At 35.4% G+C, this 21,806-nt stretch overlaps 1 protein-coding gene across 1 annotated transcript in view; it reads left to right on the forward strand.

The window, feature by feature from the left end:
• CCDC39 (coiled-coil domain containing 39) overlaps window positions 1–21,806 on the forward strand; it is a 52,611-nt gene that overhangs the window by 11,438 nt on the left and 19,367 nt on the right. Inside the window, exons 7-12 of the mRNA XM_059388048.1 lie at window positions 1,969–2,160; window positions 12,339–12,442; window positions 12,981–13,113; window positions 15,595–15,789; window positions 16,733–16,897; window positions 19,524–19,661. Of these exons, the coding sequence (XP_059244031.1) occupies window positions 1,969–2,160; window positions 12,339–12,442; window positions 12,981–13,113; window positions 15,595–15,789; window positions 16,733–16,897; window positions 19,524–19,661 (927 nt within the window). The remainder of the gene's footprint in view (window positions 1–1,968; window positions 2,161–12,338; window positions 12,443–12,980; window positions 13,114–15,594; window positions 15,790–16,732; window positions 16,898–19,523; window positions 19,662–21,806) is intronic.

The following is a 21,806-nucleotide window of genomic DNA, read 5'->3' on the forward strand; positions in this document are numbered from 1 at the left end:
AAAATACTTGTTTGGTCCTTGCAATGTTCAACTGTGGTATTCTCTTTTGTATTTAACGTATTCATTTCAAATGTAACTCACATTATTTAAAAATCACTTTTTTAGTAGGGTTCGATAGTTTTGGTAAATGTTTTTCAAGGCTGACTCTTTGCACTTAGATATGTGATTTTATGAAGATTATTTACTTATGGCATTATAATTATGAAGACTAGATCCTGCCCCTTTGAAATGTGAAACAAGAGAAAGTCAGTGGATAATTTTAGTGCAGTAAATCAATGCTCTGACATACACATGGTTGTCCAAGTTGCTTTGGATTTGGATTTTTAAATGTAATGCTTTGCAGGGGCACCTGGGTGGCTCAATCAGTTAAGCTTCTGCCTTCAGTTTGGGGAGCCAGGGATCAAGCGCCAAGTTGCGCTCCCTGCTCAGGGGGGAGCCTGCTTTTCCCTTTCCCTCTGACCTTTGCCCTATTCTACTCCCCCAATGCCATACCCCATTCCCCATTTCTTCTCCCTCTGCCCTACCCCACTCCCCTGCTCATGCTCTCTTTCTCGCAAATAAATAAAATCTTTAAAAAAATGTAGTACATTACAGACATATATATCCATTTAATATGCCAATATGTACAGTATTACATGCAGCATTTCTTTTTTTAAGATTTTATTTATTTATTTGACAGAGAGAGAGAGCAGCAGCAGCAGCAGCAGAGGGAGAGGGAGAAGTAGACTCCCCACTGAGCAGGAAGCCCTATAGGGAACCCAATCCCTGGACCCCAGGATCATGACCCCAGCTGAAGGCAGATGCTTAACTGACTGAGCCACCGTGGGGCCCTAGAGGCAGCATTCCTAAAAGTTACTAATTTTAGAACATATACCCTCCCTCAACCTAATTTTCTGGGATTAAATGTTTGGTGGGACCTCATTTTGGAATTACATTTTAGAGTAAATTTTACTTCTTCCTCCAATTCCTTTAACATGTTGCCATCAACATCACTTGTAAAAACCACGTGAGCTTTTTATTCCTCAGCTCTAGAATCTTCTTTGTTCCATACTACTTAAAAATTGAACCTCTTATACATGGCAGTTTAAAAAATTGAATTTTTTCACAATTGGACCCTAATTCTACCTTTCCAGCCTCATTCCTTTCATATGTACCCACCCCTTCCTGATACATCCCCATTCCGTCCCTGCCCTCCCTATACTTTCACCACATTATTTATGCATCTCTATTAATCTTTTTAGGCCTAACTTAAAAGAAGCTTCTTAAGTAATGCCTTTTAATAATTCCTCATTGGTAGACTTCATCATCTCTTTTTCCCATGGTGCTTTGTCCATGTCTCAGTTACTACCTTGTATATTCTATTTATTTTGTATCTCCAGGACCAGCAAAACCCCTCAGTGAAGACATTCTTATTGAAACAAATAACTAAAATATTATTCTCAAAAGATGAAAAAAAAAACTGGTCCTGTGATATATTACTATAATAAAATAATTGAAATTCAACTTTCTATGTAAAAATATTCAAGTGTTATATTTTTTAGAATATTACCTTTTGTTCATGAAAGCTTTACATTTTTCTCTTCAGCAAAGTACCAGTTAAGAAAACAAGATCTTTAAAAAAAAAAAAGACCTTATAGATACTGATGTGTAACAGTGTAACATATTAATACTTTGTTTTTATTCAGATAAAAATAGACTTTTTTTTTTTTTAAAGTAGGCTCCATTCCCAGTGTGGAGCATAATGCAGGACTCAAACTCAAGATCCTGGGATCAAGACCTGAGCTGAGATCAAGAGTTGCATGCTTAATTAACTGGGCCACCCTGGTGCCCCCAAAGTAGGCTCTCTTTAAAGACAATACTGTCTTAAGAAGTTTTGATAGAATACTGAATATAGAAAAATAAAAACTAAATTCCTTTTTCTTTTGTTCATTGTATTAAACATATATTTAACATATTTTTAAACCTTAGGCATTAACAAGGATAAAGCAGGAAATACGAGAAAAAGAAAATTTGGTTAAAGAAAAGATCAAGTTTTTGGAAAATGAGATTGGGAATAATACAGAATATGAGAAAAGAATTTCTGTTGTTGATCGTAAACTTTTAAAATGTAGAATGGAGTATCAGCGTCATGAAACAAACAGAAGTCAGCTGAAAGATGAGGTATGTCAACTAAAAAGACTGGCTTGTGTATTTATGAAAAATTACTATAAAAATAAGCATAAAATCTCTCTTTTGATTAAGGAACTGTCTTCTAGTCCCTTTTTCTTATGTCCCTTCATGTTGTGGAATTTTAGGGTACTGCATTTTAGCCCTGCTGGGTGAAAGCAAGAGGGGTTCCAGACATATCACAGATGGTGTGAAGGGATTGGAAATTGGAATAGTGTAGAGCATTTCATTGTATAAGTTGTTACATTTTTTATTTCTTTTTCTTTTTTTAAAAGATTTTATTTATTTATTTGACCGACAGAGATCACAAGCAGGCAGAGAGGCAGATGGAGAGAGAGGAAGGGAAGCAGGCTCCCTGATGAGCCGAGAGCCTGATGTGGGGCCTGATCCCAGAACCCTGGGATCATGACCTGAGCTGAAGGCAGAGGCTTTAACCCACTGAGCCAGCCAGGCGCCCCTACATTTTTTATTTCTGATAAAGAAGGAAAGATTTTTTTTCTGTCCAAGAAGAGTAATTAAATTTGATCCTGAAGAAGTGAAATAAGCATATTTCTTGCCTAAATTAAATGTCACTGATAATAGTTTATTCTTAAAATTTTTTAAGTTTAAATCAATTGTATTAAAAAATGTCAGAATTCATTCACTCATTATTTGTTTATCAAGATATAATTCACATATAATAATTCACCCTTTTAAAGTATATAATTTGGGGGAGGAGTCAAAATGGTGGAGAAGTAGCAGGCTGAGACAACATCAGGTAGCAGGAGATCAGCTAGATAGCTTATCAAACCATTCCGAACACCTACAAACCCAACAGGAGATCAAAGAGAAGAAGAGCAGCAATTCTAGAAACAGAAAATCAACCATTTTCTGAAAGGTAGGACCGGCGGAGAAGGGAATCCGCGGCGGGGGGGGGGGGGGGGTGGCTCTCTGCAACAGGTCCTGCAGGGTCATGGAAGGATCAGGGGTGTCTGAGTGTTGCAGAGCTCACAGGTATTAGAGCAGAGAACCTGGCTACAGAAACCGAGCCGAGGAGTGAGCTCTCAATCTGAGGTTACTTTGAACTGTAATCTGTGGTACAGGCCAGTGCTCTGAGTGGGATCCCCACAAGATCCGGGGAGATCCCCCGGAAGAGCCCAGGGATCTGCAGGGTTCAGAGACTCCAGGCAGAGCTGTGTGCCAGAGAACGAGATGCTTGGTCACAGGCTGGATGAGCTTGGAGCATGGCTGGAGGCCAGGGAATTGGGAGTGATTGAGCGCTTTTCTCTAAGGGTGCACTGAGGAGTGGGGCCTTGAGCTCTTGGCTCCTCTGGGTTGGAGATTGGGAGGCTGCCATTTTCATTCCCGTCCTCCGGAAAGCATTCAGGGAACACAGGTTCCTGAAAGCGAACCCTAGCGGATTACTTAGCCTGTCCCTTGGTAAGGGTGATGCAATTCTGCCTCTGGCAAAGACACTTGAGAATCACTACAACAGGCCCCTCCCCCAGAATAGCAACAAGAAATCCAACCAAGACCAAGTTCACTTACCAAAGAGAACAGCAGAATTCCAGAGGAGGAGAAAGCAAAGCATGGAATTCATGGCTTTCTCCCTATGATTCTTTAGTCTTGCAAAGTTAATTAATTTTTTTTATTTAATATTTTTTCTTCTGCTAAATTATTTTTAACTTTTATCCTTTCCTCTTTAAACGTTTTAAAACTAGTTTATGTTAACAATACCTTTCATAAAAAATTATCTTTTTTGAATCTTTATTATTATAGTCATATTTTATCCTTCATTGTATCTAACTTTATTTTTTATGTACACATAGAGTTTTTTCTTCTAAAAAATTTCTTCTAAAAAATTTTCTTCTAAAAAATTCTAAAAAAATCTCTTTTTCTAAGAGATCAAAATACATCCTAAATCTAACACTGGGCTTATTCTAGTCTCTAGCCCGGGCAATTTCTCTACACTTTATTTTTCTTTATCCTCCCAAACAACTTATCTGATCAACTCCTTTTAGAAATTAAAAATTTTTTTTCATCTTTATACTCATATTCCATCCTTTTATTGTGTTTACCCTTATATATGTTTTTCATTTTTTAAAATTGAGGTAGTTTCTTCTAAGAGACCAAAATATTCCCAAAATTAAGTGGGTGACCCTGTTCTAGACCCTGTTCTAAAATTTGGGGAGGTAATTTCTTCTAAGAGACCAAAATACTCCCAAAGTTAAGTGGGTGACCCTGTTCTAGTCACCAGTAATATATAATATATATATATATATATATATATTTTTTTTTTATATTTTTTCTTTATTTTTTTTCTTTTTGAATTTTTTTTTTCTGAACTTTTTACCTCTTTTCTTCCCCCCATGATTTGGGGTCTCTTCTGATTTGGTTAAAGCACATTTTCCTGGGGTCTTTGCCGCCCTTTAGTATTTTATTTGCTCCTTCATATTTTCTTATCTGGAGAAAATGACAAGGCGAAAAAAAACTCACCACAAAAAAAAAAGAGTAAGAGGCAGTACTAAAGGCTAGAGACCTAATCAATACAGACATTGGTAATATGTCAGATCTAGAGTTCAGAATGATGATTCTCAAGGCTCTTGGCTGGGTTTGGAAAAGGCATGTAAGATATAAGAGAAACCCTGTCTGGAGAAATAAAAAAACTAAAATCTAACCAAGTTGAAATCAAAAAAGCTATTAATGAGGTGCAATAAAAAATGGAGGCTCTTACTGCTAGGATAAATGAGGCAGAACAGAGAATTAGTGATATAGAAGACCAAATGACAGAGAAAAAAGAAGCTGAGCAAAAGAGAGACAAACAACTACTGGACCACGAGGGGAGAATTCGGAGACAAGTGACACCATAAGAAAAAACAACATTAGAATAATTGGGATCCCAGAAGAAGAAGAAAGAGAGAGTGGGGCAGAAGGAATATTGGAAAGAATTCTTGCAGAGAATTTCCCTAATATGGCAAAGGGAACAAGCATCAAAATCCAGGAGGTGCAGAGAACCACCCCTCCCTGCAAAATCAATAAGAATAGGTCCACACACCATCATCTAATAGTAAAATTTACAAGTCTTAGTGACAAAGAGAAAATCCTGAAAGCAGCCTGGGACAAGAAGTCTGTAACATACAATGGTAAATATATTGGATTGGCAGCGGAGTTATCCACAGAGACCTGTCAGGCCAAAAAGAACTAGCATGATATATTCAGAGCACTAAATGAGAAAAACATGCAGCCAAGAATACTATATCCAGCTAGGCTGTCATTGAAAATAAGAGAGATAAAAAGCTTCCTGGACAAACGAAAACTGAAAGAACTTGCAAACACCAAACAGCTCTCCAGAAAATATTGAAAGGGGTCCTCTAAGCAAAGAGAGAGCCTAAAAATAGTAGATCAGAAAGGAGCAGACATAATATACAGTAATAGTCACCTTATAGGCAATACAATGGCACTAAATTCATATCTCTCAATAGTTACCCTGAATGTAAATGGGCTAAATGCCCCAATCAAAAGACACAGAGTATCAAAATGGATTAAAAATACAAAACAAAACCCATCAGTATGCTGCCTACAAGAAACTCATTTTAGACCCAAAGACACCTCCAGATTTAAAGTGAGGGGATGGAAAACAATTTACCATTCTAATGGACATCAGAAGAAAGCTGGGGTGGCAATCCTTATATCAGATCAATTAGATTTTAAGCCAAAGACTATAATAAGAGATGAGGAAGGACACGATATCATACTCAAAGTGTCTGTCCAACAAGAAGAACTAAAAATTTTAAATATCTATGTCCCTAACATGGGAGCAAACAACCATATAAACCAATTAATAACAAAATCAAAGAAACACATCGACAATAATAAAAAATAGTAGGGGACTTTAACACTCCCCTCACTGAAATGGACAGATCATCCAAGCAAAAGATCAATAAGGAAATAAAGGCCTTAAATGACACACTGGACCAGATGGATATCACAGATATATTCAGAACATTCCATCCCAAAGCAACAATACACATTTTTCTCTAGTGCATATGGAACATTCTCCAGAATAGAGCACATCGTGGGTCACAAATCAGGTCTCAACTGGTATCAAAAGATTGGGATCATTCCCTGCATATTTTCAGATCACAATGCTCTGAAGCTAGACCTCAATCACAAGAGGAAATTTGGAAAGGACCCAAATACATGGAGGCTAAAGAGCATCCTTCTGAAGAATGAATGGGTCAACCAGGAAATTAAAGAAGAATTGAAAAAATTCATGGAAACAAATGATAATGAAAACGCAACAGTTCAAAATCTGTGGGACACTGCAAAGGCAGTCCTGAGAGGAAAATATATAGCGATAGATTCCTTTCTCAAAACACAAGAAAGGGGGTGCCTGGGTGGCTCAGTGGGTTACGCCGCTGCCTTCGGCTCGGGTCATGATCTCAGGGTCCTGGGATCGAGTCCCGCATTGGGCTCTCTGCTCGGCGGTGAGCCTGCTTCCTCCTCTCTCTCTCTCTCTCTCTGCCTGCCTCTCTGCCTACTTGTGATCTCTCTGTGTCAAATAAATAAATAAAATATTAAAAAAAAAAAACAAGAACGGTCTCAAATACACAACCTAACCCTACACCTAAAGGAGTTGGAGAACGAACAACAAAGAAAGCCTAAATCCAGCAGAAGAAGAGAAATCATAAAGATCAGAGCAGAAATCAATGAAATAGAAACAAAAAAACAATAGAACAAATCAACAAAACTAGGAGCTGGTTCTTTGAAAGAATTAATAAAAGATTGATAAACCCCTGGCCAGACTTATCAAAAAGAAAAGAGAAAGACCCAAATAAATAGAATCATGAATGAAAGAGGAGAGATCACAACCAACACCAAAGAAATAGAAACAATTACAAGAACATATTATGAGCAACTCTACACGAACAAATTTGACCATCTGGAAGAAATGGATGCATTCCTAGAGACATGTAAACTACCACAACTGAACCAGGAAGAAATAGAAAACCTGAACAGAACCATAACCATAACCAGTAAGGAGATTGAAACAGTCATCAAAAGTCTCCAAACAAACAAAAGCCCAGGGCCAGATGGCTTTCCAGGAGAATTCCACCAAACATTTAAAGAAGAATTAATTCCTATTCTCCTGAAACTGTTCCAAAAAAGTAGAAATGGAAGGAAAACTTCCAAACTCATTTTATGAGGCCAGCATCACCTTGATCCCAAAACCAGACAAGGATCCCATCAAAAAAGAGAATTACAGACCAATATTCTTGAACACAGATGCAAAAATTCTCACCAGAATACTGGCCAATAGGATCTAACAGTACATTAAAAGGATTATTCACCATGACCAAGTGGGATTTATTCCAAGGCTGCAAGGTTGGTTCAACATCCGCAAATCAATCAGTGTGATACAAGACATTAATAAAAGAAAGAATAAGAACCATTTGATACTCTCAATAGATGCTGAAAAAGCATTTGACAAAGTACAGCATTCCTTCCTGATCAAAACTCTTCAAAGTGTAGGGATAGAGGGCACATACCTCAATATTGTCAAAGCCATCTATGAAAACGCACCGTAAATATCAATCTCAATGGAGATTTTAAGCCAAAGACTATAATAAGAGATGAGCTTATTATAATAAGCCAAAGACTATAATAAGAGATGAGCTACCCTATGAGAGCTTTTCCGCTAAGTTCAGGAATACAGCAGGGATGTCCACTATCACCACTGCTATTCAACATTGTATAGAAGTCCTAGCCTCAGCAATCAGACAACAAAAAGAAGCTAAAGACTTCCAAATCAGCAAAGAAGGAGTCAAACTCTCACTCTTTGCAGATGATATGATACTATATGTGGAAAATCCAAAAGACTCCACTCCAAACTGCTAGAACTTGTACAGGAATTCAGTAAAGAGTCAGGATCTAAAATCAATCTACAGAAATCAGTGGCATTTCTATACACCAGCAGCAAGACAGAAGAAAGACAAATTTACGAGTTGATCCCATTTATAATTGCACCCAAAACCATAAGATACCTAGGAACAAACCTAATCAAAGAGGCAAAGAATCTGTACTCAGAAAACTATAAAGTACTCATGAAAGAAATTGAGGAAGAAACAAAGAAATGGAAAAATGTTCCATGCTCATGGATTGGAAGAACATATATTGTGAAAATGTCTATGCTACCTAAAGCAGTCTACACATTTGATGCAATCCCTATCAAAATCCCATCCATTTTTTTCAAAGAAATGGAACAAATAATCCTACAATTTATATAGAACCAGAAAAGACCTCAAATGGCCAGAGGAATATTGAAAAAGAAATCCAAAGTTGGTGGCATCACAATTCCAGACTTTAAGCTCTATTACAAAGCTGTGATTATCAAGACAGTATGGTACTGGCACAAAAACAGACACATGGATCAGTGGAACAGAATAGAGAGCCTGGAAATAGATCCTCAACTCTATGGTCAACTAATCTTTGACAAAGTAGGAAAGAATGTCCAATGGAAAAAAGACAGTCTCTTCAACAAATGGTATTGGGAAAATTGGACAGCCACATGCAGAAAAATGAAACTGGACCATTTCCTTACATCACACATGAAAATAGACTCAAAATGGATGAAGGACGTCAATGTGAGACAGGAATCCATCAAAATCCTTGAGGAGAACACAGGCAGCAACCTCTTCAACCTCAGCTGCAGCAATTTCTTCTAGGAATATTGCCAAACACAAGGCAAGCAAGGGCAAAAATGAACTATTGGGACTTCATCAAGATGAAGTCTTGCACAGGAAGGAAACAGTTAACAAAACCAAAAGACAACTGACAGAATGGGAGAAGATATTTGCAAACAATGTATCAGATAAAGGGCTAGTATCCAAAATCTATAAAGAGCTTAGCAAACTCAACACCCAAAGGACAAATAATCCAATCAAGAAGTGGGCAGAGGACATGAACAGATATTTCTTCAAAGAAGACATCCAGATGGCCAACAGACACATGAAAAGGTGCTCCACATCACTCGGCATCAGGGAAATACAAATCAAAACCACAATGAGATATCACCTCACACCAGTCAGAATGGCTAAGATTAACAAGCCAGGAAATGACAGATGCTGGCGAGGATGCAGAGAAAGGGGAACCCTCCTACACTTTTGGTGGGAAAGCAAGCTGTTGCAGCCGCTCTGGAAAACAGCATGGAGGTTCCTCAAAAAGTTGAAAATAGGGCTACCCTATGACCCAGTAATTGCACTACTGGATATTTACTCTAAAGATACAAATGTAGTGATCTGAAGGGGCACATGCAAACCTGAATGTTTATAGTAGCAATGTCCACAATAGCCTAACTATGGAAAGAACCTAGATGTCCATCAACAGATGAATGGATAAAGAAGTGGTATATATATATACAATGAAATACTATGCAGCCATCAAAAGAAATGAAATCTTGCCATTTTCGATGACATGGATGGAACTAGAGGGTATTTTGCTTAGCAAAATAAGTCAGTCAGAGAAAGACAACTATCATATGATCTCCCTGATATGAGGAAGTGGAGATGCAACGTGGGGGGTTTGGGGGTAGGAAAAGAATAAATGAAACAAGATACGATCGGGAGGGAGACAATCTCTGATGGTTTGTCTCCCTCCCGATCATCAGAGATTCTTAATGTCACAAAACAAACTGAGGCTGGCCGGGGGGTAGGGAGAGGGTGATGGGATTATGGACGTTGGGGAGGGCATGTGCTATGGTGAGTGCTGTGAAGTGTATAAATCTGGCGAGTCATGGACCTGTACACCTGGGGTAGTAATACATTGTATGTTTATAAAAAAATAAAAAATATTGGGCGCCTGGGTGGCTCAGTGGGTTAAGCCGCTGCCTTCGGCTCAGGTCGTGATCTCAGGGTCCTGGGATCGAGTCCCACATCGGGCTCTCTGCTCAGCGGGGAGCCTGCTTCCTCCTTTCTCTCTCTGCCTGCTTCTCTCTGCCTACTTGTGATCTCTCTCTGGCAAATAAATAAATAAAATATTTAAAAAAAAATAAAAAATAAAAATATTAAAAATTAAAATATATAATTTACTGGTTTTTGAATATTACATAGAATATGCCACCATCTCCACTATCTAATTTTAGGCTATCTTTGTCTTTCAAAAAAAAAAAATCCCTTACCCATTAAAAATCATTCTACTTCCCTCCTCCAGCCCAGCCCTGGCAACTGTTTTTTTTTTTTTTTTTTTCTGGGAACTGTTAATCTACTTTCTGTCTCTATGGATTTGCCTATTTTGGACATTTTTATTTTATTTACATGATATTTTCAAGGTTTATCCATGTCGTAGCATGCATCAGTACTTCATTTCTTTTCTCTAAATTTTAAAATTGAGATGAACTAGGGGCAGCTGGGTGGCTCAGTCAGTTAAATTTCTGCCTTCAGCTCAGAACATGATCCCAGAGTATTGGGATCAAGCCCTGCATTGAGCTCCCTGCTCAGTGGGGAATCTGCTTCTCCCTCTGTCCTTTTGCCTGCCCATGTTCTCTTTCTCGCTCTGTCTCCCAAATAAATCAATAACATATTTTTAAAAATTTGAGATAAAGTACACATAGAATAGAGTTTACCATCCGAATCATTTTCAAGCATACAGTTCAGTGGTATTAAATTCCCAATGTTATGCAACCATCACCACCATTAATCTCTGTAACTCTTTTCTTCTTGTAAAACTGAAACCACATACTAATTAAACTCTAACTCCCGGGCGCCTGGGTGGCTCAGTGGGTTAAGCCGCTGCCTTCGGCTCAGGTCATGATCTCAGGGTCCTGGGATCGAGTCCCGCATTGGGCTCTCTGCTCAGCAGGGAGCCTGCTTCCTTCTCTCTCTCTCTGCCTGCCTCTCAGTGTACTTGTAATTTCTCTCTGTCAAATAAATAAATGAAATCTTTAAAAAAAAAAAAAAAAAAAAAACAAAAAAAAAACTCTAACTCCCCATTCTACACCTCCGCCCAGCTCCTAGTAACTACCATTCTACTTTCTCTCTCTATGAGACTACTCTAAGTACTTCATACACATGAAATCAGACAGTATTTCTCTTTTTGACTGGCTTATTTCACTTTTTTCACTTAGCATAATGTTCTCAAGGTTTATCTATGGTGTTGTAGATGTCAAATTTTCGTTACTTTTTAAGGCTAAATACTATTCCATTATATGTATATATAATATATATATATATTATATATATATAAAACATTTTGCTTCTCTGTTTATCTGGGTTGCTGCCATGTTTTAGCTATTGTGAATAATGCTGCTATGAACATGGTGTACAATTATCTCAGAATTCCTGGATGATAATTATGGTAATTATGTTTTTAATTTTTTGAGGGACCAGCATACTTTTTGTAGTGGCTGTACCATTTTATATTTTCACCAAGAGTGCACAAATATTTGTTTCTTCACATTATCGCCTATACTTGTTCTTTTCTTTTTTTGGTAGCAGCCATTCTCATGGAAGGGTATGAGGTGGTATTTCATTATGGTTTTGATTTGCATTTCCCTAAGGATTGATGCTGTTGAGCTTTTTTTTTTTTTTTTTTTTAATGAGTTTATTGGCTATTAGTATATCTTCTTTGGAGAAATGTCTATTTGAGTCCTTCACTCATTTTTTGGATCAGTTTGGTTTTTTTGTTTGTTTGTTTTGTTTTTGTTTTTTTTTGGTGGTGGTGGTGGTGGTGAGTTTTAGAAATTATCTACATATTCTAGATATTAATCCCTTATCAGGTATATGATTTGCAATTATTTTCTACATTTTTGGACTGCTTTTTAACTATGTTGATACTGTCTTTTGATGCACAGAAGTTTTAAATTTTGATGAAGTCCAGTTTGTCTTTTTTTCTTTTGTTGCCTATCATATCCAAGAAATCATTGCCAAAATCCAATACTGTGATGCTTTTGCTCTATGTACCTTTAATACATCTATGTAGAGTCTGTAATTTGCCGTTATCATGCTATAAGCCATCCAGAATATAATACAAATCAAAAAGAGAAGCTGTTAATACGTTTTACAGCAACATGGCCACTGTATTTATGGTTGTGATGTAGGTTAAAAACTAACATGTTCAGAATAGAACTTCTCAAAAATGAAATTAATTTATAAGATGTAGAATAAAAATTTAATTTCTGTGTGTTAACTAATGAATAGCTGGATTCTTTAAAAGCCACTGTGAATAGAAGTTCCAGTGATTTAGAAGGTATAAGGAGAAATATTTCCAAAATAAAGAAGGACATTCATGAAGAAACAGCAAGGTAAGAAAAAAGATATTTAAATATGTTTACGGTTCTTGACTACTTCTATTTTTTTAAGATTTTATTTTTTTATTGGAGAGAAAGAGAGAGAACAAGTAGAGGGAGGAGCCGAAGGAGAGGGACAAGATGCAGGGCTCAATCTCACGACCCTCACATCACACCTGGATCCGAAATCAAGAGTTGGACATTAAATGTCTGAACCACTCAGGCACCCTAGTTCTTGACTACTTCTAGAAAAATTATCAAATATTTAAGCTCTTGTTAATAATTGTAAACTGATAGCTGCTAAATGATTAAACTTGAAAAAAAGTTTTTTCTGGGTTTTTCTTTGTAAAGGCTTAGGAACAATATTTTTATGATCTATTAAATATATGTTTAATAAATATATAAGGTTTACAGAAAGGTCACAGAAAGGTAATGAATAGGTTTATGGCAAAAGACACCTTCACGTTATATGAAGAAATCTTAGGATAAACTGTTTCTTGTTTGTATTACTTTTTAGATATGTTTTCTGTCTTTCCTCTTAAACTCTCTCTAGGTTACAGAAAATTAAAAATCATAATCAGATTGTGAGAAAAAAATTAAAGCAGATAACTGAGAAAACAATGTCTGTAGAAGAGAAAGCTACCAATTTGGAAGATATGCTAAGGGAGGAGGAAAAAAATGTAAAGGTAAAGTTTAGTTTTAGTTCTTAAGAGTCACAGTGAATCTTGCAATAGTGAATTAGACTCTTGCAGTCAGGGAGTAGGAGGTCTTTTAAGAGGCTCTGCTTTCTGGTGTGATCACATTTGTTATCAAGATTTTGAGTTGTTGGACCCCTCTTTGTGTGTGGCTTCTAAGGATTTTTCTGGCCTTCTATCTTAAAGCTTCTCTTTCTCCTTTTGCTTCACTTTCGACATTTGACTTGGATGTCTTCTTTCACAAGTAGCCCTCTACCTGTAATCTTGTGCCTTCCCAATGCCTGGTGTGTCTCTGCTTGCCATTCTTATATGTGCTCTTATATTGCGGAGGTACCTTGAAAAATGCCCATATTTTAAAATTGATTTCTACCCTTACTGTTCGCTTTCTTTCTTTCTTTCTTTCTTTCTTTCTTTCTTCCTTTCTTCCTTCCTTCCTTCCTTCCTTCCTTCCTTTCTTTCTTTCTTTCTTCTTTCCTTTCTTTGTGATCGAATTTCCCCCAATGGTCTACATTCCTTCCCTGTATTTCTTTATCATATGTTATCTCTGATGGTCTGGCACCATTTATAGGTAAATGGACTCTTAAGTGTTCTACTCTCTTAACTCTGTTGGAATGTCTTTGGCATCTTGGTAACATTTAGGCCAATTTTTGAGGAACTGGACAAGGCTGGTTCATCATTTCCTCTTTGAAAACTTTGAAGTGACTTCTGTGTTCTGACACTGTTTATACTACTTCTTGCTTTTACTCTTTTTCTGAGTAATATCATGGCAATATCCTCCATTTGATAAATATCAAATATGGTTTCACTTATTGTTGGATGGAATCAAGCTTCTTCGGTGTGCTGTTCAATGTTTAAAATCCCTTAATAATGAAGTCACGACTTGAGTGGTATATGAGTATAAATCACATTATTTTTTAAAAAGTTGGTTTTTTCCCCCTAAGGCATGAGTTTTTATAGCACATGTAATAGGACAGTATTAGAACTTATTAGAAGTCTATAAAGACTGAAATCCATATAAAGTAGACCTTTGATGATGACATTAAAAACTGGTGACATTTTTGAAGAAATTAGCTTAATTAGAAAAAATGGGATTGGCAGCATGTGTGCTGCCGTTCATTATGGCAGCATGTATAGCAGCATTTTATTCATAATCTTGGTTTTTGTAGGTGTTGGTTTTTGTTTGGAAAAATCCTAACCTATAGTTTTGGAAGTGTACTCTGTTATACTACCAAGCACTGACTTTAAAACTGCCAGACAGTCTTTGAGAAGGTCTTAAAACAAATGAAAATTGTCCATTATATATAAAAAAGCATTCTTAAGATTATATTGTTTTTTAATTTGTCAAAATTTAAATGTGCCAGTCACAGATTTTTTTTTTTCATATTGAGGGTCATTTGTTGCCAAAAGGAAATAGGCTTATCTGGGTGTAAGAACACAGAGGGAAATTATTTCAACATTTAAAATGATAACTTTCAACAGATCTTGCTTGGCATGGGAGATCTATTTGAAGCCTAGAACACATGGTCATGAAACCCTGAGGTCAAGACAGATCTGCCTCTTAAGAAATGAGGAGTGGGAATGGAGGACTGGTTTTTGTTTCCTAGAAGGCTGCACATGTAGGGAGGCCAACTGGAGACAAGGTGTGAATAAAGGGTAGTGCCAGTAGCATGTTGGGACCAGCACTTACCAGCTCAAAACGAATGATAGTTGAATTTCCTGGAATTTTGCAAGTCAGCTGCTAACATAGCTACTATTAAAAATTAAGTTATTTAGACTTATAATTAAATATATAACATTCAAAATGAAGTAAAATAAGTACTCCACACTCATCACTTCAAAATTATTTTACTAGATTTTACTATTATCTATTTATGCTCTTAAGATTACTTACATTTATTATATCTGTATAGTGGAAATGCTATGTAATGGTTTGCTACTGCCTCTCTTCCCAACTCTGCATTTAACGGAATCATGTTAGTGGTTTGAAATTGGCCATAGTGGGAATATTTATACAATGAAAAATCAGCTTCTTCCCCCTAACCTCCCATCCTTTGGAAAACTGGTGGATAAACATTCACCTGCTCACCACTGGATAGTGCCCAGAATAAGGTGGGAGATTGCATGATATGATTTCTTTCCTGTAACAGCCTCAAGACTTCAGCAAATTCTGTGAACTTGAAAGTTGTATGTCTCTGGTATATTTTATTTTCTAAGGAAACCAGTGGAATGGCCAAGTTCTAAGGTCAGGGTGACATGGTATAGAATTAAGATGACAGATCAAGGTACTGGAAGAGAGTAGACTATAAGAAATGTTGGAGATTTGTTGAAATTGTGGGAAGGGCATTCTTATATTTTTAAAGGCTAAAAAATGTTGGCGGGGATTAACTTATGACCCCTGAAATTATAATGTTCATAAAATAAAAGATTTTAAGCTACTATAATTTCATTGATCACTATTATTCTTATCACCAGGAAGTGGAAGTTCAGTTGAACATAGTGAAAGAGGTGCTATTTAAGAAAGTTCAGGAATTACAGACTGAGACAATGAAAGAAAAAGCTGTTGTATCAGAAATCGAAGGAACTCGGTCTTCTCTAAAGCACCTCAACCATCAGTTACATAAACTGGATTTTGAAACCTTGAAGCAGCAAGAAATTATGTACAGTCAGGTAGATATTAATCTTATGAATGTCTTCCATATTGATTTGTTATAGTTGTGATGGTTAAGATACCATAGTGTCCTGAAAAAGCAAAGATTTTTAAGGCATTCTTGGAGCGATAGACAAATGTTGAAATGGGATATCACGTTTGGTCAGCAGTAAGGTAAGGGAGCCTTAAAAGCTATTTTTTTCTTGATCTGAAATGAACAGGTGAGAGGATAGACAATTCTAGTGAGAAACAACCATGCTTTAGAAGAACCTGGGCCAATTGGGCCTGGAGTAAAACAAAACAAGGAGTGAGATATCTGAAACCTGGAAAAACTGTATGTTGAGTCTTAGTCATGCAAACATGGGCTTCCCTACCCCTGCCCGTAAACTAATAGTTTAAAAGCACTTTGGAAGTTTTCACTTATATGTTTCATTTATATATTTTGTCTCATGTTAATTCTTTAATATCATCCCTCTCTACATCTCAATTTCCTTATCTAATGTATTAGTTTCTCAAAATTACAGATGCTGAAGTATTCTTTTAAAAATAATTCATTGGAAGTTCACCATATTTGAGCTATCCATGGCTAACAATTTATGACTTTTTTTGTATCCCTTAGAAAATGGGTCCTCAAAAATCCATGTCTGTATAAATCCAGTGGTTTTACTGAGGTTTCATCCTAGTAGTATGGTGAATATCCTCCTAGCTGACTTCTTATATTTTCAGAAGATTACCTACTTTTATGTCATTATCATGCACTAGATTGTTGAGGAATGGTTTGCTATTTCTCTGCTTAGAGCTAAGAAGGATTTTACACTATAAATTACTGATGAATTAAAGTGACTTTAATAAATGATGACACTTAAGACTAAACTTTAAGAAAGTGTTTATTGTGTTTTTACATTTATAGAAATGGTTTTAACTGTCTATTTCTCATTATCTGTTTTTAAAATAATGCAACAGGATTTTTACATTCAACAAGTGGAACGCCGAATGTCACGGTTAAAAGGAGAAATTAATTCAGAAGAAAAACAAGCCCTTGAAACAAAAATTGTTGAACTTAAAAAGATTTTGGAAGAGAAAAAATCTACATTTGGCCTTTTGGAAACACAGATCAAGAAACTTCATGTAACTTAACCAAAATACTTTTAATGCTTCAAATATCCCAGTCATTAGTTATTCTGTTTTAAGTCAACATGGTTCTAAGACCATGCTTGGATAGGATGATTGCCAAGCTACTTGCATATATAACAAATGTATGAATTAATGTTCATGTTTCTATACTGACTACGAGAATATAGCATTACCATTGATTATGCATTTACTATATGTTAAGTATATTATATGCTTTGAGTATTTTATCTCATTTAATCTTTATCATTGTCTTGTGAGGGAGATATTAATACTCGTGTCACAAATCAAGTAACTTGTCCATGGTTACACATGTAACCAAGCTGTACACAGCTAGTACATGGAGTGCTAGGATTTGATGCCTAGCCCACTGGACTTCAAAATACTCTTAAACAGTACATGGTTTAAAGCATTGATAAATTTTTTTTCTATTATGTTTTTGCCAGAATATCTTGATTGCCCTTTATCTTTGAAATGACCGTTATGGGTCATCTATTGTTATTCATTTTTTTACTTACAATTTTTTGAATGATTCTATTTTGTTAATAAGATAAAAATGTTCTTCATCTTTCGGTATTTTACTGTTTATAGTCATATAAATCCTATGTTAGGGGAGCCTGTGTAATATAAATCGTATTTTAAAGTTCAACTGAGAGTAAGTAAAGGAGCTCAGGGACCTGAATGGAATAACCCCAAAAGATAGGAGTGTCATTTACAGTTTGAAAGGCTTGTGATCGGTGTCCTCTAGTGGTTATAAGAAGGATTGCCCTGAATTCCTTCAGGACTGCAAGGGTGAAAGGGAGCTCTTACTTTTTTAAAATAATTTTTTAAAAAAAATTTAAGATGACAAAATTATGGTTTGGAGTAGTTTGTTTCCTGATGAAATGTTTAAAAACCGTTTCCTTAACTTTGTGGAAAAGAACATGTATTTTGGAATCCAAAACAAGTGGTTGTGAGTATAAAGTTTATTTCAGTACTTCTATTTCAACTTTTCTGAGCCCCAGTTAACTGAGCCCTAGTTAACTCATCTATTAAATGAAGGAAAATATTTGATATTATTTTAGGGTATTTGGGAGAATTAGAAGCAATGTGTATCTTAACACAGTGCTTTTAGGGGGTGTTCGATAAATGGTATTGTTTTAATTACATAGAATAAGATAAGAATATGAATGCTGCTGAATGATAGGAGGGTGACATTTGCATGCAAGCACATTTCTTGACTCTGCTGTGAATGGTATCTGTTTTGCTGTGTAGGAATAGTTCTAGTGTTTTGCCTTTTAACTACTTGGGCTCTGTCCATTATACAGCTATATAGTACTTAATGCCTCTCTCTTTAATGCTAGCATTAAATGTAATTTATTTATCTCTTTATTAATGCCTATTAGAGAGATAAATAAATTACAAGAAATGCAAGTGACGTTTTTAAGATATTAAAGCTAGTTAACCTTCTAATGAAGGTCTGCTCTTCTCAGTAGTACCATGAGATTGTGAAGCCATTCTGCATTACCTCTTCCGTGCTATTCCATCTCATACTTTGAATAATAGAAACTAATTCCTTCTGGTTGAAAATCACCTTAAGTTAAATTTTTTTTCATTCTAAAAGTCAATTTTATGAAATCACATCTTTTATGTGTGATTTTAGGAAATCATACACGCAAAAAAAATTCCTCTTGCAGTCTTGCTGCAATGCAATTCGCTTCATACCTAAGAGAAATACAGGCGATGAGAGAGGCATAGGCGGGAGGCAGAGAGAAAGAGAGAGTAAAAGAGGGAGAGAGAGGAACAGAACTACGTCTTGAAACTAGAAAGTTTTTGCTTTAGGTTCCCAGAGGGGATTATGAGCACAAACCTTGTTCCAAGGTCTGGGTGAGTAGGGAGATGGAGGCTGTTATAAAGCTAGGAACCTGATATCTGATGGATCTGTGTGACACACTTACACATCTGATGGAATTAGAACTTTTCTACCATTTTCTCACTAGCAATACATAACTATACATGTAATTAAGTAATAATAAAAATTCATGGCACTTCTGTGTGTCAAACACTGTTGTAGATACTCTTTGACAGTAACATCTCTAATCCTCACAGCAGCCCAGGCAGGTAGGTACTGCCATTTCCATTTTAGAAATGAGGAAACTAAGGAAGAGTAGGTTGCCCACCAGGGTCAGATAACTAATGTGTAATTAAGGCCATCTGATTCTAGAACTTGTACTGGGAACCAAAACCCTATGCTTTTTTAGACTGAAGGTTTTTGCCTTCTGTGACTTGGGTTGAATCAAGTAAGGAACTTCAAAAGGTAAGCTGTATACTGAAATGATGCTTGGCTTCCTCTTCATATTTCTCCCCATAAATGGCAATCACCCAATAATTTGGGTTGAACAATACATAATATTTTGCAGAATTATTGAAACAAAACCAAATACAAAAAATCAATAGGTGATAAAAAGGAATATGTTTCTATGTGAATATTCACGTGTATTATATTAGAAACATTAGAGCATGAAGTATGAGATATAAGATCCAATTATTATAAATATTTGATGGAACATAATTTAATGTAAGATATGTTTATTTAATGTTATTTTAAAATATATATTTATGTACCTCTTTTCCCTTTTTATAGAATGATCTTTACTTTATCAAGAAGTCAAATAGTAAAAATTGTGATGAAAAACAGTTCCTCATGACCAAAATAAATGAACTAAACCTTTTCAATGACAGATCAGAGAAAGAACTTAATAAAACCAGAGCTTTGAAACAGGTGCAGTAAATCGTATGTGTATGTAATATTAAAAAACACATTTTAATGCTAATTATAGAAAATTTAAAAAATATACCAAACTATAAAGATGAAAATAACTCACTATAATCACTGTATACAAGATAAAGTGTTAAAGTTATAGTATTTCCTTCTAGTCTTTTGAAGAAAATTGACTTTATATATATTATTTAAAGAAATTTTAAATATATTATCTATTTCCATGTATGTTGGCAAACATTAAATATTAAACATTAAGTATTCTTTAACAATTATTTTTAAAGTCTTCCTACAGTTTATTGCATGTGAGTTTCCATAACATTAAACCATATCCTGTTTTCTGGATATGTATTTATTTCCAATGTGTGGTTATTCTAAGTGGTACTATCAGGTGGACCTGGCTGGTTCAGTCAGTGGAATGCAACTTGTTCTTAGGGTCATGAGTTTGAGCTCCACTTTGGGTATGGAGCCCACTTAAAGAAAATATAGTACTATCATATACTGTGCATATATGTCGTTGTATAATTGTTCAGTGAGTTAGGAGAAATTTCTAACTATGTAATTGCAGTTCAAAAAGAAGGAATATTTTCAGTGTCTTAAAACTATTTTTTTAAAAAAATATTTCATTTTATTTTAGAGCGAGAGAGTGCACGCATGAACAAGGGGAGGGGCAGAGGGAGAAAGAGAGATTCCCAAGCAGACTCTGCACTGAGTAGGAAGCTCCACACAGGGCTTGATCTCATGACCCTGAAATCATGACCCAAGCCGAAACCCAAGAGTTGGGCCCTCAACTGATTGAGCCACCCAGGTGCCCCCAGACTAATTTTCAAGCCAAACTGTCTTCTAGAGGGTTCATCTAATAGTCCCACAGCAGTGTGTGAGCGTTCTATTTTACTCATCATCAGTAGGTGTGGATATTGTAATTCATAAAATTGTTGTCAATTTGATGAGCAAACATGGTATTTCATTGTATTAGTCTATATTTTTTAAGTTGGTGACAACGTGATGTTTGAACATAAAATTTAAAATATTTATGTTTAAATAAAAATGTTTAGGTGTGACTGGGTGGCTTAGTGGGTTAAGTGTGTCTGACTTTTGGTTTTGGTTCAGGTTGTGATCTCAGAGTTGTGGGATGTGGACTCTGCACTGAGCATGGAGCCTACTTAGGATTCTTTCTCTCCCTCTCCCTCTGTGCCCCCCTCCCCACCCCCACCCCCACTTCTGTGTGCTCTCTTCCTCTCAAAAAAATGTATGTTATATTCCATGATCTTTCTTTTTTGGATTTCTAGTTTATTATCTTGGCCCATATTTCCATTAGAAGTTTTATATTTTTTAATATATATTTTGCTTTGCAAAAGACCTTCATATGTAAAAATATTATCATATTATCAATATTTTTTCCATTTATCTTTAAATTTTTATTTAGATTTTTGACATTAAAAACTTTTTTTAACATCAATTACTTTTTCTCTAAATAATTTTTATACTTAGAAACTTCTTTGTCATACTAAAAATCAAACAAATGTTTAATATTTCAGTAACTGCATTGGTATTATCTCTTACAGTAAATTTTTCATTAATCTGGAATATCTTTTTAGTACATTTGAGATGTAGGGATCTAATCTTTTCTCCAACTGCAAAGCTGTGTTTTGAAATAATAAAGTCTTATGTTCTGGAGTGTTTGTTCCTGGACTTTCTATTCTGAAAAGTGATTTATTTTTGTACTCTTCTGTCAGTACTCTATCCATGACTGAATTGTTTAGAATAGAAATTTATTTACATGTTATTTTGTGAGATTTAGTTTAGAATATAAAAATTTTCATCCATAGGAATATATATATATATATACACATATACATATATATATATATATATATATATATATATATATTTATTGTATTTTAAGATTTTGGGAATCTTCCTTTTTTTTTTTAAGTAAAACTTAAATTTCAAATTGAATTATAAGACTTGGAATAAATCCGTTTCTTAAATATGAAGAAAAACCAAGAGTTATCACTGAGAGCAATCTAAATTTAATCCTAGTTATCTTGGTCAGTGGTCAAATTAGAAAAAGTTGTATTTTCAAGTTTGACTTTTGTGGCAATAGAAGAAAGCATTTTTGTTTGTGTATAACAGTAATAATTTAAG

The sequence above is a fragment of the Mustela nigripes genome, chromosome 2 (genome assembly GCF_022355385.1).
Source record: "Mustela nigripes isolate SB6536 chromosome 2, MUSNIG.SB6536, whole genome shotgun sequence".
Lineage (NCBI taxonomy): Eukaryota > Metazoa > Chordata > Mammalia > Carnivora > Mustelidae > Mustela > Mustela nigripes.